Source organism: Ciconia boyciana, chromosome 8 (genome assembly GCF_034638445.1).
Source record: "Ciconia boyciana chromosome 8, ASM3463844v1, whole genome shotgun sequence".
NCBI lineage: Eukaryota > Metazoa > Chordata > Aves > Ciconiiformes > Ciconiidae > Ciconia > Ciconia boyciana.
Window position 1 is genome coordinate 48,377,580 of NC_132941.1, and position 27,399 is coordinate 48,404,978.

At 35.9% G+C, this 27,399-nt stretch overlaps 1 protein-coding gene across 12 annotated transcripts in view; it reads right to left on the bottom strand.

Annotated features, from left to right (window-relative positions):
• Window positions 1-27,399, bottom strand: part of PLCE1 (phospholipase C epsilon 1) — a 166,329-nt gene that overhangs the window by 119,256 nt on the left and 19,674 nt on the right. For 7 of the 12 annotated variants that reach the window (XM_072871532.1, XM_072871535.1, XM_072871534.1 and 4 more), the window contains one exon: window positions 17,286-18,895. In XM_072871532.1, coding sequence (XP_072727633.1) covers window positions 17,286-18,473 — 1,188 coding nt within the window. In that variant the 5' untranslated portion in view covers window positions 18,474-18,895. Of the gene's footprint in view, window positions 1-17,285; window positions 18,896-21,076; window positions 21,203-21,258; window positions 21,353-27,399 lie in introns of those variants that run through there. The other 5 variants (XM_072871536.1, XM_072871539.1, XM_072871537.1 and 2 more) reach the window with 5 other exon arrangements.

Below are 27,399 nucleotides of genomic sequence, written 5' to 3' on the forward strand. Positions count from 1 at the left end.
TCATGGGAAGACAAGAGCAGCATGTGGAAAATGCTTAACAAATTGATGGGAAAGGATCTTTTCAAAGCAACTTCAGACACCAATGTTTGCTGAACTTTTTAAAGTGCTGTGGGCTTTTTGAGGGTAAATAATCATATCAAACATTTTAGACACAGTAAGATTCATACCACAAACCAGATAATTCACTCCCAGTGTAGCTTACATATGTTTCTGAAAGAATACAGGACCACGTGAAGAAGTATAAACCTGTAGCCATTTTAGCAATGCTCTACTAAACATGTGCTTTCCGACCAGTGAAACAGTTAAAAGGGGGGTGAGCTTGTACATGCTGCTCCTTCATGAAATACTCCACACAGAAAAGTGCCAAAGCAGCTTAGTTCAGAAAGAAGCTCTGTTATACTATGGTGCAAAAATACTTTAACTGTAATTTTTGCAAATAATGTGAACACTTGTTCTTCTGGATTTTTAAAGGTTCTTTATCTTTGAATGTTGAGAAATAAATTAGTTACAAGAAGAATAACAGAGCCATGAAGTTTGGAGTCATATACAATGTCTGTTGAGTCTACTGCAAGTAAATTTACTGTCAAGAAGAATCTTTTTAAATACTTCTAAAGTAGCCAGTTACTTCCAGTAATAAAACAAACCATGAATGCTTCCATGTGCAATTAGATCTCCATCTTGCTTGTACACTATGACTGAACTAATAAACCTTCAGAGCTGGTAATGTGGTGCAGCACAGTGCAGCACACCTGAACTAGCTCTATGAAATCAGGAGCATGTGGAAGCAATAGCATTACCTGTTTTTTCCATTGTGTTGTATTACAGCTCTCTCCTTGCCATTACATTAGCTAATGGAACGATGACATAACATGGTGATGACAATTCCATTTCACACATTCATTGATTACAATGTATTTGAATAATTAATTCCTTTTCAGACTATAAGCACAAACTTGCTTTTATTTGATCCGATCTGTAGTAAATCACAGTATGAAAGAAATTATGAAGTACTTTTTCAATTCTTTTCTAATATGCTGAGAACAAGTTTAGAAAAAATAAATTTATTAGGTTTGATCAGTCTAAAGAAAAAATGCGGAAGCTGCAGTATCAGCCTTCCAGCAGATAACATGATGCTAGATTCCTCCATGTCCACTAAAAGAGCAAAGAATAAAAACTATCCACCAACATAACAGAAATTCTCTATCAGAATCAATATACATTGACTGCTCCACTTGTTATCCCACGCTATGTCTACTCTGTAAACTATCCTGAAATGTATATCCTGCAGTCATGCACCCATGCAGCATTGTGTGAAAATAAAAGTATTTAATACTAGCCACACTCTTTGCTGTATCTGCCTAATCTAGGTTTTTAAAATACCCAAGTCATGTCTCCGTTCACATCCAGTAGCAGTCTAACATTTTTAAAAGCACACCTTTCTGTACAAAATGGTACTTGATGAAACTGTGCCCCAAATGGCCAGCAAAAAGCAATTCTGGCCTGCAGGCAAAGGAACCTGAAAGCTGCTGTACAACATGAGCCTACGGGCTCTGAAAGGCTACTCCAGTCTCACCTGCCACGTCGGTGCAGACGTAGAGCAATATCCAGTCTTTCTGCAAAGACCATGTCAAACATCATAATTTGCAATAAGGCAGGGACTTGGGAAAGGTGTATTAGAGAAGATCTTTGACTAATTGGCACACATTTTTAAACCTTTAGAATTAATATTTGAAGTGGGGGGGGAAATGGTTACTTTTCCATTTGGGTTTTGCACTTTTTTTCCAAGCATCCAGTTCACTAACCATACACCAAAGCCAAGTTTGGAATTCCATTTTGTCTTGCAATCAGTTTTCAGACTTTTTTTTTCCCTTTACTTCTGACTAAAGAAATATTCAGCAATGCCAATTAAAAGTGATAATGCAGCATAGAACAGAAATTGATTTAAAACATTAATAGAAACTGCTTGTTAAATATATCAAGATTACCAATAAAACTGTATGAATAATTCTATCCACCAGATGGCATATGCCTCACATTTTGCTTCAAATATAGTCAAACTTCAGTGACACGGGTGAAGATCACACTTTTCCTGTTTCTTTTTCTTCTAATGTACAAATTTCAATAATAGTTTAGAATTTATACAGTTTCATTATACAAATGAACAGGTATGTACTGTAATCAAGGTACGGAAAAATGAATGAATTTCTACACTTACAAAACCCATAGTCATCTATGAGCTGTTCTGAAACCTTAGCTTTTTCTTGCCTAGCAAGGAGATGCTAATACAGTTCTACAAGGAAAGTTACACCTGTAAAACCATCCTTGCAGAGATTTGGGTTAGCATAAATATAGTATAAGGATTCTTCTACCACTATAGTTTGGTCCAGGTTCTCTAATGAAATTGTATTGTCAAAAGGACTGCAGCGAGACAAAGATTCTATCATTATGGGTATCGTATCAGATATTCACAGTTACTTATGATCTGAATATATATGTATGTATGTGTGTGTGTGCATGTATATATGTATGCAAACCAGGTCTAAGTGGAAATCAGTGATGACAGTTATGCAGATATTGTAGTGAAACAGAAAGAAACCTTGTCAACACTTTCAGAGAGTGTTTCAGTGGAATTTAGGCCCAAATTTCCAAATTGGACTCCTAAAATCAAACCTGTAAATCCCTAAGATTTCTAAATGTTGCTGGTCTGATTATGAGAAATACAAGGCATTCAGCATCTCCAAAATCATGATCGTTTTATCCAGTAGACTAATAATGAATTTTTGGTGTCTAATTTAAATGCCTGTATTAAAAAAAGTTATAGTCAAAATTTTTAAATAGTACTAAAGTGTGAATTCTACCTTCAAAAAAGTATAGTGAGAATTACTGTATAAACAAAGCTTTCTCACATCGTCTCCCTCCTGTTTGGGGGGATCAGCTCTGATAAAGAATAGTTCAAACCTCCACGCTTTCCTTGACTGATGTCGGTCAGATCATTTGCATCTGTCCATGGTATTCAGCTAAGACAAAGGCACCATGTCAGACATCATGTCAACAGCTGGCTGGACAGGAGCAACTTGCAACAATTAGCAAACAGGCCAGCCTTTGAACGAGGGATCTACAAAGTCTCATGGTCCTAGAGCCATTTGATCCAAGCAAGTCTTACAACCAAACTTGACTCAGGCAGGAAACACAAAATAGAATTTATTTTACGCCCTTCATTCTTACCTAGGTCTTGTGTTAATAAATGTGGAGGATCAACAGCTGGACCATGCGTATTAACAGACATACTAATAAGGAGATCCTCTAACTACAGAAGACAGATGAAAGCAAAAATCAATAAGCAGATGTTTTGTGCTAGAGAAAAACTGGTATCAGAGACTTGCTTATAGTGCTTGCTTGCTTATACAATATATAAGTTAAAAATTAGAAAAGTACAAAAATTAAAACTGCAGAATGTTCAGTGGCAACAACACTCTGCTATCTTACAAAATCAGTGTGGTTTCAAATTTCCAGTTAATAGCTTGTCAGTGCTTAATCTATTTTTAATTTTATGGACCTTTCTTCTTGGAAAAAAAAATCATAATGAGGCAAATACCTAGAAGAAAAAAGAATAAGGCTTTCAATGTTACACAATAATGATTAAACTATTCTAGACAAATACACCCCAAACTACTTATTTTCCCACAATGATAACTTTGACAATTCATTAAGAAGTTGTTTCCCAGTCTTAAGGGGTCTTGAAGACATTAATGTCTTAACATTTTGGCCTAACACCACAGCAAGGGTTTTTTCAAAAATAAAGTATCTAGAAAACTTGAACTTGTTTTACTATCCTGCAGGCATACTGTGCCACCCAGCCCCTGCTCACCCAGCAGCTGCAGCTGCTCCAGATCCCTGGTACAGCTGTGGGATTCCCTCCCAAGCAGCTGGAGCTGACACAGACAGAAGCTCTAGGATGTGATTTCGGACAAGCCTAAGAGATAAGCAGCTCATGTATGCTAATAGGAGTAATATAGTTTCCTTCCCACCCCCCATAAAATGGTGGATATGGGAGCGTGTGAGCCCCTGCAATAACTCTGCCAAGGTCAGCAAGGTTTCAGCAAACCATCGTTTTAGTGGGGTTGGACCCTGGGCTTAAATGCCCTCAGGCTAGTCACAATGTTCAAAGAAATCAGCATGCCTGACAAGAGGACCATAATGAAGAAGGCAGCAGTTTAAGATCTGAAGTTGAAAGTTATCTACACTGCAGGTTGTAGGGCAGAGGAGGAGGCAGGCAATAACAAAGGACAATATGGACGTGGCTGGGGAGAGGCATGAGTTAGACTACAGGATGATGATACAACGCTTACGGGGCTTTTCATTTTAATTTCTTCTTAAAAATTACATTTAGTGTCAACTTTTTCTTCTGTTCTCCAAAAAATGAAACCAACTTATGGTCTACATTGTCTTAGATTTGGGCCAACATAGTATTTATCAACAGAACATGAAGCAAATAATCTCATCTCAGTCAAAAACTACAAAACTTGATCCAGCCAAATCATGGACTCAGTCATGGGTTTCCAAGCTGTGGTGCACAAACTATTAATGATACACAAATGTCACCTAAGCAACCAAACAACTCTTCTTGCATGTGCACATGTTAAGTGCTGCTGCTACCATGATAATGGTAATATAGGAGCAAGATAAATTTGGGAGCTCTGCCCCTCCTCTCTGGGAGAGAGGTGGAAGCCTTTAAGTCCCCAGAAAGCATGGAGGTTCAATATATCAATAGCAGTGTTGAATGTTCTCATATACCTCATCTTAGTCTTCTAAGAAACTTTGTTATTCTAAGCTTTCCAAAATTAAATTTCATTCTGTTTCACTGTTTAATTTGTTGCCCAGACAAGAATTTGAAACTGATTTTTATCAAACCTGAGACTCAGTAACTTGCTTGCAGCTTTGAATTTTTTAAACCAACAACCATTTTAAAAAAGCATGTTATTTTCAGATACTTTCCATAGCACAAAATATTCCTGGGAAAAACCCCTATAAAACATAATCTAATTAAAAACCCAAGAAGCTAGCAAAATAGCCCAACTACTGAGCCTTGCTACACATGCTTGGCCTTGCCACAGAGCCTCAGTTCATAGTGGTTTAGAAATCAAAGGATGACTAACAATCTCCCTCCAAATTATTTTCCTTTTCTTTGTATTCCTACTTGAAAGTACAACCTTTGTACATAACCATCGTGACAGTACTAGCACTGGTTTACATATGTCTTAGTTCCACAAAAAAACCAGCAAAACCTTTAGTTCTGGTTAGGTTTGGAAAGAAGATTTTGTTGTTTTTTGCTCTCTACATTTTTAAAGTTCCAAAACTCAAAGAACTCTTTGTCAACTATCTATTTTCCTTCCAAGTTCTTCATAGAACACTGGCTCCTCTGGACTAGTTCTTTCAGTTAACTACCTTCCATATCTTATTAGCAAATTCTGCCCAGTACCGTTAAATCAATTTCCACTTCTTCATTTAATGAAAAAGGGCTTTTTTTGGTTTTTGTTCTCTTGGATCCACTGAGTCACAACCACATGGGTATTTCCTGAGAATCTGCTTTCATCTTGGCTGTTGTTTTCCTCATGTTTCTTTGCAGACTGGAGAAATTTAAATTAAGCAATTAATGAGGGAAATAAAGAGGAATCTGGTCATTAATGCCTAATATAAATAATAATTAGGAAATACTTCTTTTTTCCTGATGAGTACAATAGGAAAAAAAGTTACAAATGTGCTATTCTCTACGATAGTTTGATGAAATGCACATTTAACTTCAGCCAAAAATACCAGCTCTTTTGGAAAGCCAATTTCAGTCTAAAAGTGTAATACTACAACCACGTGTATACCAATCGTCCAATGTGAAGTTTAAATGCTGTTTACTAACCTTCACTGGAAAAAACAAATCCCCACAAAGAACATGGAAAGGAAGAGGACCAAAAAAAAGCTAAAACCAAAATATAATAGCTATAAATGGTACAGCGGCCACATGTAAATTTGTATGAGCTCAACAAAGCTAGACGTAAGGCTAATAGAAGCAGGAGTGCCCATTAAGACCACACAATTGCATGAAGAAGGAACTTCGGCCTTAACTATTAGACTCAGCTGAAGAGCAGATTGTGAATACTATGAGAAAATACTATCTAGTAGTAGAGAACTAAAGGGAAATACACTGGGAAGCCTGTTCTCTATATAAGACTAAAGGATAAAGGAGGCTCCATAAAGACCACCAGTCTAGTGAATACTAAGCAAGCTGAAGGTAAGTTCAAGAATGGCACTAGGGAACAAAAACAGACAGTTACTGATAGACTTGAAGTAAAAAGAGCAAAACTACTTAGGAGGAGTTATAAAAAAAACCTAGAGTTTTCAAGGTGCAGAGGGGAACACTCTCCCCTTCCCTTCACAGAATTTAATGAGAAACCCCATGGAGACTTCCAAGGTCAAGAAGCCTAGAAAGAGAGAGCAGATCTGGGAGTCATCCACCAAAAGGAATCTGGGGAGAAGGAGCCTAGAAAAGCCATAGGGAAATGAAGACAGTGCAAGCTGCAGGGGTGAGTCTTTGTCAAACGGCAACAGCTGGACCACACCCTGAGGTAAATGCTATTAAGGCTGACATTTGTAGAAGTCTGCACAGCTCTAAAAATGGTATGGGATAAGGCCTATAAATGGGTAAAGATAAAAAATAGTTGAGGGATACAGCACCTTGTCCAGGGGAGCAAATGCATGCTCTAAGGTTCTGGAGCTAGGATGTTCACCACAAACAAAACCCCCGCTCTTCCTCTGCTACTCGGTCATAAGAAACTCAGTGACCTAACAGGTAAGGAATATCTAAAGCCCTCAATCCAGGGAGGATCACTGGCCATGGGAGTTGGCATGCTATCAACTGTCTCTGATTGTGTGCTTTTCTATCATGCCAGAGGGTGCAGACTAAATGAGATCTGACCACTTAGGTCCCAGGGAGGACTAAAGCAGAGCAAGGGACAGGTGATGCTGGATTCCACAGAACAGCCTGCTACACTAGGATAAAAAAAAGAAGGGACAAGTGATCCTTCCACAATACTACATAGTGACAACCTCAGTTCTGAAGACAGAGGGCAATATTTTCATTACTGTTTATGTAAACACTTTTCAGGTTAGTAAAGAACTCATTTAAAGGTCCTGAAGACAGATGTCTGAAGCCAGGACAAAATGTAGCTGTTAGGTGTGTGGTTGTGGAGTAAGTTCACCATGAACATAAAAAAACCAAAGTGGACTGCACAAGCCAGTCTTAACAGACAGGTAATATACCAACTCTTCCCCATCTTCCCTGGTAAACCTGCCCTGCTTTATTCTGCAAAAATACATATACAAACTCAGTTATAAAATCACAAAACACTTTGTATGATTACAAAAATGAACATATCCTCTATCCAAGTCAGTCCAAAAACCCGGGGGGGGGACTGGGAGGTTGAACAGAACAAATAAGATGTAATGGTCAGGTCATTACATAGATCATAGATCAGGTAAATCAAAATATTCTCATATGAGCACAAGAACTTGGAACTGCTTGAAAAATTCCATCACACACACCCAAATTCCCCACACAAAGCTTTACCCTGGTGTTTCCGATACTGGATTAATTTTCTTGTATCAAAAGAGCTCCCTGTGTAGCAAAAGCTTTGTAATCTATGAAAGATCTAGGTACAGCAAACGATACTTCATTTCTGAATTTCACCATAATTTTACTTCTTAATGGTGTCCAACTTATTTGTTTTAATCTTCCATCATTTTATAAAGGTAATTTTAATTCTGAAACAAACCATTTGATGCATTTATCTCCTCAGCAGCTAAACCACTGGGAGGAATAACAGGAAACAGCTGGTCAAAGCTAAAGTGCGATAAGAAATGTGTTCAAAACAAAAAAAAAAAAATTACTCAAAATGATCATCATTTACAAAAGCTGGATTTGCAGTTTTTCCAAACCAATGGCAAAGAAACACTGTGCAAGCTAAACTAAATATGCAATGATTCACATAGGCCTGCTAAAGATGAAAGCCTGAAGAACTTTGTTGCTCAAAGGAAGCATTCAAATTATGATAAAAGTCCATCTCCAACCTGCTGGTTAAAGGAAAAAAAAGGAAAGAAACAAAAAACCCTCTATTTCTGGACTGCCAGAGACTAAGAAAATTAATAAGCTGCTGCTTTAAATATTATCCATGTTATATTTCCTGTTTGTTGATAACCTCTACCTATCTTTTTTACAGCCTCAACCTGCTGAGTGACTTCGTTTTAATAGACCAAAGCCTCCTTTATGCTGATGGCAAATCACGAGATGACAATGAAGTCTTCGTGTAGCAAAAGATTTTGCACTCCTGTAGCTCTCCCTGACTGTATTTTAAGTAAGGTAAGCTTCAAAAGGACACATAGGTGAGCCAGAATACAAGTTAATTTCATAAAAGGGAAATATTCTGAATGTTCACGAAATAATATTTTTTCCCTTTAAAATATACACATTTACACACAAAAGCCACCTAGTGCAATCCCAAGATTGTAAACAACAGACAGGAAGTCCAATGTTATGGTTCCCATGGCAACTGTAATGTGCTTATATAAAGTAAAATATCTTACATATGCACAGGGTCAGAACTATAACAGCCTCAAGTTTGTGGCATGATGCTCTAAGTCTGCAAAGTTACTCAAGATAAATTCCTAATTTAAAACAGAGAAGATTCATGACAGTTTTCTCTCATGGGTCTTCTTGATCCAACTCACAATCACATTTAGAACAATTCTCCACAGCTCAGATACATTCTTATGTTTTTGCTGAAAGATAAACTATTCAGAATTATCATTCAGACCTTTGTTCAGCATAGAAGTATTTCAGTGCTGATTGGCTACATACATTAAAAAAAAAAACCAACTTGTTTTTAATTTGCTCTAATGCATATAACTCTAAAATTACCAAATAGTAACAGTTGGAACTGGTGGAAAAGTGTTTTTCTTTTTTTTCCCCCACTGGAAACTTAGGATATGTCTCTTCTGCAGACTACAGTGCAGTGCACAGCTACTAAGCCTGCTGAGAAAAAAGAAAATTTAGCCACAGCATATGGAGACTGTTTGGGAGAAGTTAATCTTCTCCAAAACCTGAGTGAGCTCACTAACAACTAACCGCTTCTAAGTCTATAGAACAGATGAGATCATCACTTGTTTGTAAAACAGCTAGGACAACAGATTCAAGTCCAGAAGTAGGGCTTCCAAGCAGTGTGGTAACATGAATAGCATGCATAACACCTTATGCAACTGAAGGGTACTGAAGGAAGTTTTATAGATCAAGTTAATGATCCCACCTGAATTATATGCATTATACATATTTATATAGACAATATTTTTAGTTTTAAACTATAGTTTTAAAACTGCTTAATATAAGTTTGGCATATGTCTCTTTAATAAAATGTTTGACGTAAAATTATGGTTCCCATGAAGCTAATAGTTCCATTTTGCACATGCTTCTTTTTCTCCCTTCAAGTAACATTATCCCAATAGGAGATTTCAAATAGATTACAATATGACCAGGATTTCACCCATTCTCTAATACTTGAAGGACATTCCTAACACTTTAAGAACTAAGACTGCTGTAACATGAAACTAGAGCAGCTAATAATACATCCTTTGTTTTGCCTACACTTTACTAATGAAGGTCTGTATCTGTTGTGATTTCTTGAAAACAATTTTTACAGTGTCAGGAGAATAAAATAATCATGAAGAGTACATAAGAGTCACTTTTAATCATCTTAAAAGAAGCACACATTATTTTACTGTGGATTCAAAGTCCAAATGTTGGCAACAGTCAACAGGCATTACAGTTACTGGAAAAGCTAAGGAAAACAAACAAACAAACAAACAAAATCATCTGTTTTCACAAGAGTTAATTAGATTATTCAGAGTCCTGCAACAAGTGCAGGTGCTGATTTCAAGATAAAACCAAACTTTTTCATTACTGTTGCACGTTCCCATACTATCACAGCAAATTTATCTGTAGGAATCTTTGAGTATTTGCTGTACCAAGGAAATCTTAAGTTTTTACAGTAAGTGTTATAATTCCAGACATGAAAAGACTCTTCCGAACTTCATACAAATGGGAAGACAAGATTATTATCTGCAAGTAAGAATGATCACAAGCCAATCCAACATATTTTTCTCTCTCATACTCAGGTAGGCGATTGATGAGTGCATCTCAAAAGTGAGTCTTCAATCTCAGTTCAAAAATTATCATATCTGGTTACAGTTCAAAATATTTTTTAAAATGGATACTTTCACACAATTTGCAGGACAATATGAGCACTGTCTGAGACATTTGTTTTGCAGGTAAGGAATAGCTTCTAACTATATAGTTTTCTAGTGAAATTATTATGAGAATTAAAAAAATTTAAAAAAAAAAAAAAAAGAAGAAGAAAGTAGTTACAAATGCCAGGGCTGAATGTTTGTTTCCAGGGCTGCCCCACTTCCGACATTCCTGATGAAAGCTGTATGCTGTCACACTGCCCTGAGTCACGCGGGTTCCAACTGCTGCACTGATGTAACTCACTTTGGTTGGTGTGGGAGCACTCTCAGAGCTCTCCTGCCCCTTGATACTCCAGCTCATATGTACTTGGACGGTACCTGACAGCTGTATTATGTTAAATTGTTATTCCTTTTTTTAAGCTGTCACCAGTCTGTATTTTCAAGCAAAATTCTTCGTGACCAGAGGATCATAACCATACTATATCAAATCACTTTTCACAAATAAGGAAACCAAATAGCCTCATATCTCATGGCAAGTATATTGTGGCAAGTATAATTTTACAGTAGATATTTTTCCTCTAAGTCCTTCTTGAAATTTCGTACTGATAAGATGTATGCCTACCAATTATTGTCAACCCAAGCTTATTCCATTTTAGAAAACTTTTTTAAAAGATCCTGAAAGACTGTGGAAAAGCAAGATAAATGAAAACTTATATGAAATCCCATAAATTCAGATTTTAATTATTCACTCACCAACAGACTGATCTTTGTACAGCACAGTTTTTATTCACTCATACCAGAGTAAACAACCCAAACTTTTCAACAGTTCATATAGGTAATGGAGATAACTTAGTTTCAACTGAGAAAGAATTAGAAGAGTGTCCAACTCTAACACTCTAAAATGAACTCTTTAATGTGCTGCAGGGAGATTTTCTAAAACAGATCTTCATGCTTCTTTACAGTTAATGAACAGTCACTAGAAGGAAAGTCAGAAAATGTGGAAAAACTGAAGGCATAATATATTGCTCTTGCCAAGACTCCCACACTATTGGCTCTGAATACCTAAGTGTGCTCACAGCTAAAACTTATTGTTCATAATTTGGCCCAAGATTGTTAAAGCTACGAGGCAACTACAAAATAATACAAAGTATTAAGAGATTTATCTCTAACTCTATCACACATTATGGTAATAAAACTGACTACTTCTACAGACAGAGGGTGAATTTTCTATTTTTAAAGCTAGCCTTTAAAACTGGAGTAACTCAACCCAAGGTAAATATAAGTATAGAGCTTCATTTAACAAAGTTCAATTTATTTTTACAGCACTTACTGAAGGGAAAACATAATTTCATGCCTATTTGGCTTCTCTTTTGCTTCCCTGATTTTTTTCCAAATAGTCGATTTTGCTCATGAACCTTTTTCTTTAAACAAAAGACTGCAACTTTTACGCAAAAAACCAGGAAACACAGGGTCCAGGTAGAACAAAACCCAGCTCCAACTACTACAAAACACCTACCAACTACTTTAACATATGAATATAAACCTTTATGTCTAAAAACATGACAACATTAGTAACAGGCAAAAATACTCATGCACAGTCAGATTAAAAAAACCCTATTGTTAGAGTAGAGGAGAACCCCAACCACTTGCAGATTATTTGCTTTATGTCATTTTTTCCTGTAAATTCCTTTCAGCATGTTGGACTAGAAATTTTATTTCAAAGTGGAAAAAACCAAAAAGTCTCAAATCCCAAATCTGCCTGTAATCCACAATATAGAATCGCAAACTATCTTTTTTTTTTTTTTTAAATAAAAGTACAAGTATAGCATAAAGTTTAGCATAAGAAGCAGTGTTACATTTTAGGTATGCATGCAAAACTGGGAGGGAAGAGAGTAAAAGTCCATTTAAAGAATTCCACCTTTTTTAAATATGGAGCAAGAAGGAAAAACCTGTGGGAAAACCACATAATCCTAACAGAAAGATGATATCACGGCAAATCTAGACCTGAAATTCCCACAGAAACAATTAAAAAGAACCGAAAAGTGAAAGCATGTATGAATTTAATTTTTTAGGCTGCTTCGTGGGTTCTGAATCTCAGACTCTGGCAGAATAACTTCACTAGTAAGACTGTTATTGCCAGGTGATTTCATGTGGCCACTCCAACAAGCTTTGTGTCTGTTCTACCAAATCAGATCAGTCATCCAAGTGAAATGCAGCACATACACAAGGACTCTTATGCTTCTTACTATTATCATTAGCACAGAGGGTAAGTCAGATGCTTTCAAGGTTTTGTTTCACTTCTTAAGAATCAACATAGGCCTCTTCATTGTATAAATTATGTTTTGAATACACTGGAAAAGTATTTCTTCCAAGATACTACTAGATAAAAAAGAGGGTTATATTATTCATTCTGACAAAATATTGACAATTAAAGGTTACAATTAAGCCGACACCTGAGAAAAGCAACGAAAAAAGTGTTCTTCTGAACATAAAGCATTACTAACCCTTCCGTTGTTCATAAACATACGTTAGCATTTGATGTAAAGTGCTCCTGTATTTAGTTAGTGCAACTGGTTGTCAAAACAGTCAAAGTAGATGTTATTTCCATGACTGATAGTGAAATACTCAATCTATCTATATTTTCAGAAATGCCAGAAAAGCATGCAACATGAAGATACACTGACTAGAGCTGCTGATGCACCTCTGGCAGAAGGGGGGGGGGGAGGCAGGAATTGAGCTCTCTGTAGGTTCAGAATTAAAATTAACATTTATATTAATTACAAAATATTAATTTTAATTCTGAATGTATTCAGAATTAATAATAAATTCTAAACCAAAAAAAGTTTCAGACAAATACCATCTATTAAACAGAAAACTACTTACGCCTGGCTCTGTTTCTTTCAAAATATTATCAAAGATTACTATTTTAGATATCACATTAATAAAACAGGATAGTAAAATTTTTTTACCTCCAAATCTTTTTTCTCTCCTTACCTGTTTGTTAACAGATGCCACCAACTGACTATAGCTCAACTTTATGGAAATCGAGAATATAAGACTCCTTACATAAGCCAAGCATAATCAAAAATTGTTGCATTACATTGATCTTACACATGAATCATTAAAAAAAAAAAATCTATGGACACTACATGGAAAAAATACCTGATGCTAACAGATGCTGAACTACAATACCAAATCATTAAATTAACTATAAAGCACTCATACAAGATATATCTATAATGAAATCATTATTCCATCTGGAAACAGATGTTGGGGCAATTACGTTTTTTTTTAATTGTTGCCGTATTAGTATTTGGCATTTCAGTAGCACCTTAGCAGCTACAAAGAGTGAAAGATATATTAGTGTGCAAACTTCTATCTCAGCAGAGTTAAGCAAGCCAGCAGAATTCTTGCTTCTTAAAGCTCAAACTACTGGCATCAGGAATGTAATGACACAGCAAAGATGGTACCAACGCCTGCAAAATAAGCTTAACTAAAAAATTCAGCTATTATGCATTGCAACTATGTTGCAGCTGTCATCTGGAGATCTTGAGGTCACTTACCTGGTTTGAGAGAATCACCCCACAGTAACCTAGTGAGCTGCTCAACTTTATTATCTTAGTCATCGGTGGACCTGGCTACTTTTGTCATATTACATTACCACAACTGCAGAAACACCATCATACCAGGAAATAAAGAAGCGTAATTCAGCACTATGAACCTAACACCTCACAGACAGAGATGGTTCAATGAGTGCAGAAACTCTGACTTTTGTAGTTAATCAGATTGCTAACATGATGCAGCTGAGCTGAACCCAAGTAGTGCCAGGCCAAGCAAAGCCAACACCAAAGCTTGCACTCTCATTATTTGTTTCTGTGGCAAATTCTTTGCATTTGCGACACCTTTAATATGTACCAATGTGAGGGGCTTGCACTGTTCCAACACGGACAAGCAAATTTCTTATGAATAGATAAAACACCCATGTTACACACATCCATCTGATAAGGCTAAGTACTGCACTGTATACAGCTGCAAAAACTACATGCAAAATTAGAAAGAATATTCGACATAAAAATCTTCTCTCTTCATACAACACATACATTAAATCCAGAGCAGAGGAGTCTAAATCTGCATATAAAATATCTATAAATGGTAATCATATGCTACATTAAAAATGTATAATTTCATGTATTTTCTATATAATCCAAAGCCTCAGTCCCACCTTCCCATGTAGGGAAAGAAAAAAGAAAAAAAATATTCAGCAAGACAACAGTTCAGTGCCTTTCCTTTACTAGCACTAGAATTTTTATGTAAGGGATATGCACAAATGAGACCCACATTTTCCTACTTAAAACATAAAGGTCTCTATTGTTCCATGTTACACCAGTACTGCTATGAAAACTTAATTTCTCCAACTTTTTTTTCCCCTTGAAGAACAGAACTACTGTTCACTTAGCTGTTCCAAACAGAATGCATGCTCAAAGGGTGAGATAAGGGGAAAGAAAGAACAAATTACCACATTCATTTACTACTTTCTCCCTCTTCCTTTGATTATTAGCATGAAAGCTTCCTACAAATGCTCGTAATCATTAAATTATTTTAACCCAGTCCATATGTTCCACAGGTCCATATATTTGTCCCATGCACTGAGTTAATTTCTATGTTTGTGTAAAAACCATCTATAATGCTAATAATATAAGCCATAAACACATAGAAATATTATTGCAGAAATAATATTTGACATTAAAATAACAGAAAAAATAATGTTAAGAATGCTTGATGCATATTATACATAAAGAGATTAAATGCAGAGGTTCATAAGAACAAAAATATTTGTAGTCATCATTTGGAAGAAGAAAGACTTAGAAACACGTGGTTTTAAGCTTTTTCTGACCATGAGAAAACATTCTGTGCATTGTAATTACGCAGAGTGCTTTACTGTGCCTGTTAATCTTTCGTTCATTTGTAGACAGAACTTTTCCTATTTAAATAATTATTCAGTGAGTATGTATTACACTTATTTCTGAGTTTCTATATGTACTACCAAAAAACCTTCAAATTAAAGCCCTCACACCCCAAAATGCTATACATTCAGTGTTATGCAGCAGCGGTAGAAAGCGGTGAAACAGGCATGCGTGTTAAAAGCTAAGGAACTCAAGTCAAATGGGAAATGTGCAATGACGAAACCTAAATGCATCCTTCCCTTTTCATACCTATATAAATGAAAATTATGCTAGACCTCAGGTACAAAACATTCTCCCTTTTCTCCCCCCAGAAAAGCTTATAATGATAATACAAATGTACTGAGCAGATATCATGTTAGGTAAATACATGGCTCATATTCATCCCTTCATGGGAGCACGACCATGCACCACACAGGGCATGTGCTGTACCAGCAAGTTTGTACTTCCACTGACTAGGATAGTGAATATCACAATAATGAACAGCACCACAAAGCTTTGCAACCTAGTACAAAAACTTGACGTACACATGTTCATAGAACTCTTCAATCAACTATCTAAACGGAAAAAATAGTAGTTTCTAGAAGGATATGAGGATATTGCTGGAGGGCACAATTGTCATGGAGCTCCTGAGCCACTAAGTCCACTCTACTGTTATCACTGACAAAATTTCATGTAATCCATTTCACCAATTTTACGGTTGGACTTAATGATCTTAAAGGTCTTTTCCAACCTAAATGATTCTATGATTCTATTCAAGTAAGTAAGTTTTCCTTCATTTCAGTCCTACTGAAAGCTGTTGCAGAGTCTCAGCACTAACTGCTAGAAATGTTTCCCAGTTTTCAACCTACATTTATTCAGGACCAGTTTATAAGCATAGCTTATCTGATCACACTCTCCTTTACCTTGGTTATTTTACCCTCCCTAGAGCTTATTCACACATTTTAACAGAGAAAAATCACACCACCTTTTTTGCTAAGCTCAGTAAACCTCTCTTCTCTTACTCATCTTGAAAGACTTTCTCTTGCTGTGATCATCCTGCCGGCCTTTCTTTCTCAGTCATCACATGTCAGATAAATCCTTGAGAATCAGTGGTCAAAATCTCTTTTAGAGATTCCACAGATAACTATTTAATTTCTACCATCACATAAAATATTTTACTTCTTAATATAATTTATTAAGGATGTATTATGTCATTTCTACAATAATAATTTATGCATTCATGATTTCATTCTAAACTTAGAATTTTTTGTATTATCTAATTTAAGAGAATACAAATCAGGGCAATATCAGCACATTAATATATGTTAAACTATTACATAATTTTTTAAAATTATTTGCAAGTGTAGAAGCATTATAAATATCAGACACTTAGGGAAAATACTATGCTTTCTTTTTTAGAGCAAAAAAATTTTTCACTGTGATCTAATACTGCCACTTATCATTTTATACAGTTTATTCCACAGAATTATTATATCATTAATATATGCATCAAATGTTTATATACACATATATGCCATATATATTCAACTATGTATATCTACAATATATGTTAATACAACTATTTTACATGTGTATGTATAAATATAAATGCATATTATATACATTTTCTATTTAAAATGTAAATATCTATAAAATGTGTATATATTTTTATATCTGTATATAGGTATATTACATTCTTATATATAAATAATATATATCACGATATAAATTTATACATACATCAATACATAAATATGTACCTATATACATTATATATATGTATATACATACATATGTATGTATAAATTTTATACAGATATAAAATTATACATTTTACCACGCCTATTTTAAACCAAAATGAATTTTAAAGGATGAGAATACATTCTTATAAAAAACATTTTCAACATGAGGTTCAATATGGTTAAATCTCCTACTCAGTGTTACTAAGTGTTTACCAAAGGCATTTTTATTTAATGAAAAGGTCATCAGGGTATCAAAACTTAAAAAACAAACAAACAAACAAAAAGAAAAAACCAAAAAACACTATGAAAAGCTTACCTCATACCATAAAGACTTCTCAAGAAAGGAATTAAATTCCCATTTTATTAAGGACTGAATTATAGTTAGCTGTTCTGTTGTAATCCTAGAAAGCTTCAAGCCACTGTTGTTTCTCCTTTGTTCAACATAATTCCAAGCAACAGTTCCTATGTGCCCTGAAGGTAAAGTCCTAACAATTGCTCTTGTTCCAGTATAAACTGATTTTTTAACCTCTTTATCATTTTTACAGAAACGTCTTATTAATAAAGTAGAACGTTCCTTTTTGTTTCTAAAAAAATCCTCTTCCATCTCTTCTTCACAGTTATCATTACAGTCTTCAAAATGGCTCAGAAAGGGCTTCGAGGGCATTCTTCCAGTAAAGTTATTTCCACAGAAGTTGTGACCTGAGCATGCCACTTTAACCTTCTGTGGTGCTCTTTCCAGACATAAATACTTATCCCTTAAAGCGTCTTCATACAACTGCTGCCCATTTTCATTCTCACAGTTATTTGTCAACTCCATTAATCTGCAAGTGCAGGCCAGGGAACCAGTGGTGTTACCATCGCCAACACTTACTGGCTGCAAGCAGTCATCCAAAATGAAGCCGTTGTGTAAACTGCACAAAGCCTTTGATATATTCCTTTCACTAGCACAATGAAAGTGAAAAAAGGCGACTTTATCAGTATCATTGCTGTCATTCTTATTTACTGCTGTCTGGCTTCTTAACGAAGGTCCATTCATTTTCAACTGAATTTCAGCAAGCATGGCTCTTTCCAGTGAAACAGGAATTCCAGTTTCTAGGCATGCCTCTCTCTCTGCTAAAGGATCACAAGGTTTATACAACTGGCTGCACGGGATATTGCTCTTGTAGTTTTTCTGTACAATGTTACAGTTAATGTTAAGAAATTCCACTGAATCAGGGATGGAGCTGTTCCTCTTCCAGAAGTTTTCATTACTATTGTCATTAGTCAGATCTTCTTTTGCCAGAGAGAATATTTTGGGCACTGAGTCCTGAAGACTTTCTTCCTCAAGTCTGTGTAAATATGAGACAGCGTGTGTGGCTGGCCTTCCCGGACTGGCAGTATGTCTTTTTATAACACTGGTGTCCAAAGCATTTTCAGTATTTTCATCTCCAGCTGACTGAGCAGGTATCACTTTACCCTGTACCACAGAGACGAGAACAGACGCTGTCATTTCCTCAGAGGTCATCTTGACAGTCTTTAGTTGCTGGATGTGTGTTGGGGATGGGGGGATGAGGGGGGGGGGGGCTTGTCTGCCAATCCTCACACCATGATTTCAGTGTAATAAAAGATTCAGTGCTAAATAATCAGAGAACACACGGTAAAATGTACATTGACTACTTGTTCTTTTTGAACTGGATTTTAAAAGAAAGCAATTTTTTTGACTGTTGGGCTACTGGGCTTTCCCAGCCTTGGATTACTGGCATGAAATACAAACATTTTTAAACCAGCTTCTTATTGTGACGTAGCCATTTGGCTTGTCTCTTCCCACAATTAATTATTCTATCATGCGTAGCACACACACTGTTGCCTCAGGTTGTAGAAGATGACCAAACACATAATCCATGTCAAAGACACATTTCCCCATAGGGCATCCAAAAAGTTGGTTTTCTGTAAAAAAAAGAAAAAATATATATATTGAACAGAATCCATGGCACAAAATCCACCATCACAACTACAACAGAAAGAATTCTTTTTTATGTAAAGAGAAGGAACACAAAACAACAGAAGTTAATTATACTGACACCTACAGAATTCCAAAATACGCATTTATATCTGTCTTAAAGTCTCACTTTAAAATTTGAGGAAATAACAGTCATGTTTTACATATTTAAATAGCTGTCTTCACTATGGAAAGCTACATGACTGCAGAAAAGTAATTTTACTGAAGCTGTAACACTGAAATTGAACACACAAGATATATACAAAGAGAAAAAAAGGAAATATTTTTTCTATATTTTTTCTGACTCATAGCCAGGATAAATTAAAACATTTTGAAGAACAAAATCATTTTTAAACCTACACTGCCTTTTAAAACTAATCGTTTTCCTGTTCAGAACTGAACTCTATGACAACTACAACTGTTTTGGTGTTATGTGGTTTTTGTTTTCATTAAACTTTATGTTGTTACCATGCAAGCATGAAGAAAACACAGTATTTTTGCCATAAGTTTATGACAGAAAATGTATGAAGGCAGAGTAGGGTAAAAGACTGAAATATTATCAATCATCTTTTTTGACCCCTTTACTTATATGCCTTAAGCTAAAAAGTTAACCTGCCCTTCAACTTTGCCATTAATTCTCAGCTTCTTTTCCTGCAAATAGCATGGCCGAAGTAAATCTTGGGATCAGAAAATAAGAGGTTACAGATAGTTCAACAAAGGAAACAGAAGAATAAAAGAGAGAGACCCAGATAAATCACGGTGAATTAAACAAATACATGCTTATATTTTAATTTATCATATTTAATGTTTAAAAACATTAACTGTATTATTTAAAATGTGGAAAATGCAGAAAGTTGTATCAAGGCCTAAGTTTACTAAAACAGTCTAAATTCAATAGAAACAAGCAAAAAAATGTGACTTTGAAACTTCAGTAGAGATTACTGAACTGATCAATCAAATGTTTACCCAGACACTATCTACATAAGCGGAAGGGACCACCTTCTTCAATTCAGTTCATGCAGTTTAGCTAAGCATAATAATTAAATCATCTGGAGTTGATAAAACAACTAGGAATGATGAGGGGGATAAAATCTGGAAAGCTTAATAATGAAAGTAATTGTGAAGTGTAAAATCTATTTTGATACTCTTCTCAAGTAACTATGATTAACAATTCTATTTTAAATCATTTTAGAGTGTCAGCTTTCATTTTTATTGATTACTAATCTTCATCCAAAAGCAGTTTGGCACAAATCAAAAGGTAAAACACACCCTTTAGTTAATAGGACATTTGATGTGCTATTTTCTCACACAATGAAATGCAAAAGTGTAACTAAGCGTATCATCTTTCCTGCAGGCTCATCAAAAAGGAAAAACAAATTGAAGAAAAGTTACATTTCACTACAAATCCATGGCTTAAAAGTTTGCTAGCCCGTGAACAGCATTCTTCAGACAGTAACTACGGTAAATGCATGAAAAACAAAATTGCAATTCAATATTTCGATCAAGATTTTAATTTTATTGGTTTAACAACAGAAGAGAGATCAGGGAGGGTCGCAAAGGAAAGTGACAGGGAGAGAACAAAGAGCCACAAGTTTTACATTCTCCATGCATTACAAAATGCATGTGCATGCCAGAGCAGCCAGAGGAGAGTGAGGATGGGAAACTCAGATCCTGTACAAGAGAGAGATTTAAATAAATAAAAAACACAGTTCATAGAAAAGTTCTGTAGAAGGAGATAGCAGTAGTAGGATAGAGTGGCAGGGACAGGACTTCAACTGGGGTCACATTACCAACACAGTTCACAGAGCACCCTATAAAATACTGCGACAGCACAACTGTAGAGGAGATACAATGAGAAACCAACACACAAGTCATTCTTTAAGTCTATATTCCCTGATAGTCCCCATATCATTAAATTGTAGCCTGAAATTAATTTTAGTTCACTTTCTTCAATCTTAACTATTTCACTTAAAAAAAAAAAAAAACACACACACACAAAACAACACACTTAAGCACACACACACACACAAAAGAGGAAAGTACCTCAGCAATTATCTTATTCTACCATTTCCTATCCCTCTTCCCTGTCCTCCTCCCTCTTCAAATCCCCAGATAACAGCTTACGTAACTTTTTGCCACTACACACTTGAAGAAACTGCAAGCAATCCATCTAGAAATGTTGCCATCTTATTTCTTCTGGCAACCATCCTGTGCATTCCAGTCCAAATCTACGTACAATGATGCTGACCAAAGAAGAAAGATCTAGGAGGAGCTAGAAGGAGAAGCAGCTTGTTTTTTCTTCTTCTCTTACCCTTAAGTTTCTTTGTTACTGTATCAACCTTGTAAAAGGTATAAAACATGTACATGTATCAGTAGTAGTCTTCAGTACTGATTTTTGAAGGATTTCTCTCATCTATCAAAACATCTCAGTCTACTGATTCATCTTTCCTGTTTGCATCAGAAAAATTCCAGGCAATCCAATGAAAATACAAGCCACCAAAATATATTCATAAATGTGCTCCCTGTAATATTGCTAAGCTAGGAATAAAAATTAATGGAATGGATTGTCACTGCAAATATAAACTGCTTATTACACTGGTCGCCGATTGAAATTCTTACAAAACAACATCACTCCACAAGGCAAAAAAGACAACATCATTATGCAACTTTAACATCACACAATGAATTTGAGATCACAAAACTGACCATGCATGTTAACTTGAATTTTTTTACATCGTTCTTTATGGATAAACTTAAAAAAAAAAAAAAAAACACCATATCATTGATTTGCTTCTGTAAACCGAAAGCTGCTAAAATCTGAGGTCTCTTTATATTCGAGACTCTGTCCACAAAGCTCATTCTGAGGCCAGGACTGCTCTTCCACAGTCCTCCTTCCTTCAACATCATTCTCCTACCTCTCTCTTATGCCAAAGTGTCTCCACATACCCTCCCCAAACTGCTTCTCTCAGATCTTTCTCTTTCCTCTAGAAACTTTATCTCAAATCTTCCCCAACAGTGGTTTTGTTGGTCACCTCTCACAACTCCAGAGGCTACACGCCTGCCCATTTCTCTCTACCAGCATCACTCTTCTCTATCTATCCGTGCCTATGTTTGAAATCCCTCTCATCGAGAATAATGTCTGCTTAAGAAGCTCCCTGCCTATGTCCAGCTGTTCCCATCCTCTCATGACCATTGCAACGTGATAGGGAACTGATCCGTCTCAAGAATTTTTTGCTCAAGTTACTTCACAGCTAGATCATTTTCCCAATCTAGTTCATATATGGTTGTACTAACATGTGTGCTACAACAGCACAAGGGAGAAAATGAGCAGCATGGGGAAGGGAGAAAAATGCTGCTTAAGTTGGTTTACCCATTTCTGCAATCTGCAAATGTAATTTGATGTTTCAGCTATGTCAATCTAGCAGGTAGCTGCCATCAAAGCTGGAAGACTTGCTCCTCCCCTCACTCATGACCTCCAAATCCCATTTCCCCCACCTCATGCATCTAGAGATCCTGAGTTTGCAGAGTTAAGTTGATTCAGCTGGCTGATTTGTCAGGAAACTATTATTTTCATCCAAATGAATTGACTCACCTTGTGGCCACATGATCACTATATTCCACGAAAAGGAAATATTAGGAATGCCTGGTAGGGACCACATGTCTCAGTAGCAGCTTCAGTTTAGATCACGTTTGCTATTATGTCTAAATGCGCCCTGAACATAACAGACTAAGAGAAAAGTTATCTAGTGTACAGGTATGCTAAGATCTCATGAAATAGCAAGTAAAAACCATGATAGTAGAGCCTCTGATCTATGGACAACTGCAAAAATATGTGAAGCTGCGGCTCTGCTGAACAGATGATAAGGGTTTCGTGTGTCCCCCATTACACTCTTCTCAGTCTCTGCTTTCTGCTGTAATCAACAGATTTCAATTCACTGTGCCCAGCAAATTCCTTAAACTGTTGGAATTCATTAGACATGTTACGAAGTGTGTTAACACAGTGTTATAAATGCTATCAAGTGTAAAACTCACAAGCTCAACCAATAAAACAGTATTTTGTAACTTATTGTAAAATTGCAGAATTCTCACTCCCTGCAGCTTCCCTTACTTGCCTATCTGTATATGTGTGGCCAAAGCCTCAATCCTCACATTAAATCCACATAACAACGCATGTTATATGCATGCATTTGCATAGAACAACAATGCTGAAATTATTCAAAATCATATTCTTCCTGTTGCACATTCAACTCAAAACACACTGATTCACAGTTAAATCTGAATATAAAAGCACGTGAAGTAGACAGCTAAGCCTGCACTGTATTCAACACATGTTGACATTTTCTAAAGCCACTAGATTAGCTGATGAAATCCATTAATAACTACAGTGGTTCATTTTACAAGGCTTAAGTTATGTCAGAAATGTAATGTGCTCCTTCTATCAGTAAAGGAAAGTAAAAATATAAGAAACTAGATCCAGCGTTAGTGAATCATCCTGGATGCAGAGGTCAGCCAACAAAGACAAACGAATAATAAAAATAAACAATCTGGCAACCTTTCAGCACACACGTTCACAAAATGTATTAAGTCTGAAACCATGTGACACAAAACTAATTTGACAACTTTTTTTTTTTTTTTTTTTACACTGCTGTATACACTTTAAGACTTAAAGTGCAAGCTGGTTCTAGTTAGTATTAATAACAATTAATGATAATGTTTAATAATTCCTTATTCCCCAGCCATCTGGGATTAAAGTCTACGACAGTCTAGGTAAAACATCCATATAATCAAACACTATAAAACTGTATTAATTTAGTATCAGTTAAAACTGTATTAATTTAGTATGAGTTTAACCCATAATTCATTACTCAAGCTAATTTCCTTTTGAAGTCAGCAGGAATTCTTCTTCAGAGAAAAAAAAAACAGAATATGCTGAGACTTACACTATTATTTAGTCTATGGAAAGGCATATGAAGGATCAGAACCGTCACATGATGTGGTAAGTTAGAAAGCCTTTCAACTCTAGGCTATCAAGGAAAAGATTATTAGATAAATATTTGAGGATGCTGGTTGGACTGTGGGAAGAAGCAGCAACTGTATGAGGGGCAAGTAGGGGACGGGCCTCATGGTAAAGATGGGGATTATTTAGAGAACTTGCGGGCTGCCAGAGATGCCAAATGCAATTCAGCATGTAGGATGCTGTGGGAGCTTCACAGGGAACTTAGTGAATGCCCGGCAGGGGCCAAGATTACGGGTGCAGAGAATGAGGGGGACTGACAAACAGATATGTGACATTACAAAACACATACTGGTGGTTCCCATGGGCAAACTGCTATTGGACTGGGACAGAAGGCAATTCAAGACAGCTAAAGGGCAAATGGAGGTGGCCTGACAATCCTCCCTTCTTCCCTGGCTATGCTGGGACATCTATAGTTATTTCTCCAACTTCCATCCTACATGCTACATATACATGGTGACTATCTATCCTAAACAAAAGACATTTCAGCACACAAAAAAAACCCCAACAACCAAATAATTATATTAATTAACTCAAATTAACAAATATTTACACAGCGTCTAAGGCATAAACAATCAATGAGTAAGAGATTCTCGGGAAACAGTAAACTACAGAAATAATTTGGCACGGTAAGTGGATACAAAACTATTGATCATCTCGCTCATGTAACTCCAACAACTGTGTTTAAACAATATAATCCCAGTTCAAGCTCTTAAGGAAACAACTGATTCATAAGGAAAGTTGTTTGTATACTACAACTATCTATTAACAATTAAAAAAAAAAAAAGAGCTTTCTTTTTTAGTAAATAAGCTAGTTTGTTCCAGACCAATTCCTTGAAGAGAAGAAGAAACCCACGTTTATTAAGCCCTCTTTATTTTATCCTGTATCATGCACACTATTAGTTTTTCTTAAGGTGCCTTATGTCAGAAACAAGCAGAAGATACCAGTACAAGAACAGGGCACCAGCATGTTGTCATCAGTCTTCTAAACCTTTCTTCTGCCCAGGGAACCACGGGCAAACAGTAAGGAGGAAATAGCCAGACTCTTAAGAATCACTCAAGATGTGCACAAACCCTATTTGAACAGTTGGAAGCAAGTTATAACAACATTTTATTTGGCACAGAGAACCATGCGGAACCTCAGATTTACCACCAGTGTCTGTGTTTCAACAACAAAAAAATCTCAAAGAACTACAGTATTTATATATCGTGTCAGGTTAGAGTATTTTTTCTAATTTCTAGAATACTTATCTAAACATGATCAAGTATTACATGTCTCAAACTATGCAAATGTCTGCCAGATGGTGAACCCTCTCAATTGCCTCATCATTCATCACTGCATCAGGCAGAATCTCAAGCTACTGTCAGATACCAGCTCCACTCTTCATTTCTTTACAGAAATTCCTTTTCTGTATGAGAAGACACACTGAGAGAACCCAAGACAGAATTTATCTTACTGTCAGGGGCAATTCTTTATTTCTCTCTAGATCTGATCTGCAATAAGCTGTTTAAATAAACTTTCTGTTCAGTGGTTGCTTGAATTTCATGCTAAGTAACCTTATTTGAAAGCTGTAATTTCATCATCGACAGTAAGATGAACGAGTCCTTCTTGTCTGAGATGCATGACAACTCTAACCATTAAAGGTGGGATTATACTTCTCCATCTTTGAAGAAGTACTTCTGGAATAATTTCCTTAACTTTTTGAAGAACTGTGAAAACAGTCTCAAATGGGTGAAAAAGATTCTGGAGCACTGAGTCTCACACTCACAGGAAAAGGGAGTGCAGCAGAATTTAAAACAAAAATCTTCAAAGCACAGAATTCAACAAGCTTGACACTGGTATGTAGAATCTCTTGGAAAGATTACATAAACTATAAAGGTACACAAAATAACTGATAATTAATAAAAGATATTATATGAAAGACAAGGACAAATAATGCTTATGCAGAAGAAAAATAGGAAATATAGTAAGAAATAAACATTTTTTTAAAAGCAGCTAAAAGTCAAATGGACCAGTACATCAGGACTTATTTTAAGATCTGAGAATTCAAAAATGAATCATACAAACTATGCAAAAAAGGACAAGATTAAAAATGAGGTTTCAGATTTAAGCCAACCCACTGGCAGGCTCCAGCCAAAGTAGCTGATCCCTCATTCCCTGTCACCTTCAGTGAGGTATTTTCACCATCTCCCAAACAGGAACTCCTGCAGGGAGAGGAGTCAACTGATCCAGAGGAAAACTAACCTAGGAAAAAGGAGAGACTAGTCTTCAGGCAGGATTATCAGATGCTACTCACAACATAATCATACAAATTAACAGAGACAGCGCAAGCACAAAGCAGGGTGGAGACCAGAGGGAGAAACCAAGACCAGAGTGGAAATGTATCTGCAGCATCCCACGTTGAGACAGCTTTAATGAGTCATCAAAATACATCCTAAAAATTAATCTATAGGAACACAGACACATAAGTATAAAAATCTAAGAGGTTAAGGCAACACAAATTACAACTAACACATAGGATAAAACACAACAAAACAAAGACCATAAGGACAGTTCCATTACTTAAATGTAATAAGAAACTGTAAGATTGGTACTAGCCGAAATGTTCAGCCATTTTTCAGAATTCAGATGTTATCCTCTGCTTCACTGGAATTACTCACATAATTTATTATTTACAGTTTCAACACAGCTAGAAAATCATCTTGCTCTGAAGGAGATTTGAAAACTCCACTACCAAAAACAAATATGTACCACCATGATCTTGAAAATCAGAAGCATCAACTCAATTCTCCAGAGTTATATTCTTCAGAGTTAATAACTACGGCTGCTAAATGAATCAGTTCTTTCTCTGCCCCTTATCAGATCATCATCAAACTAGAGCTAAATCTGTTTAAAGCTAATAAAAGAATTACACATCTTAACCACAGTCTCTCAATTCTTAATCATCAAAATTTCCCTAGTGCAACTGCTGCACAGATTTAAGAGTATCTGATTATCTAAACAAAGAGAATATGTCCTCAAAAGGAAGAATGTAATTCTAACTTTCTAACAAGGTTGCATTTTCACTACAGGAAATTCAGCTGAAAACATAACAGCAAAGACGCATCATAAGCCAGGCAAAACTTTAAAAATTAAAATGTAAGCAACTCCTGTTAGAAGAAATGAAACGAAGGCTGAAACACCTCCAACAAACAAATAAAAACAGGAAATGCCATTCAGTAAAGCAAAATAAACAAAGTAACCTTCTTGATCAACAGTGAGAATTATTATGACAAAATTAAAGTGTCCTGTAAAAACAAAGGATAAAAAAAGGCAGAAAGGAATCCTAGATGAGAGAGCTGACTTCTTTAACATCTTAAGCAGTATCAGCTGAGCAGGACCACTTTCCTACAGTTTCACAAACACATTTTCATCTAGTCAACTTGCAAGACTTGCTC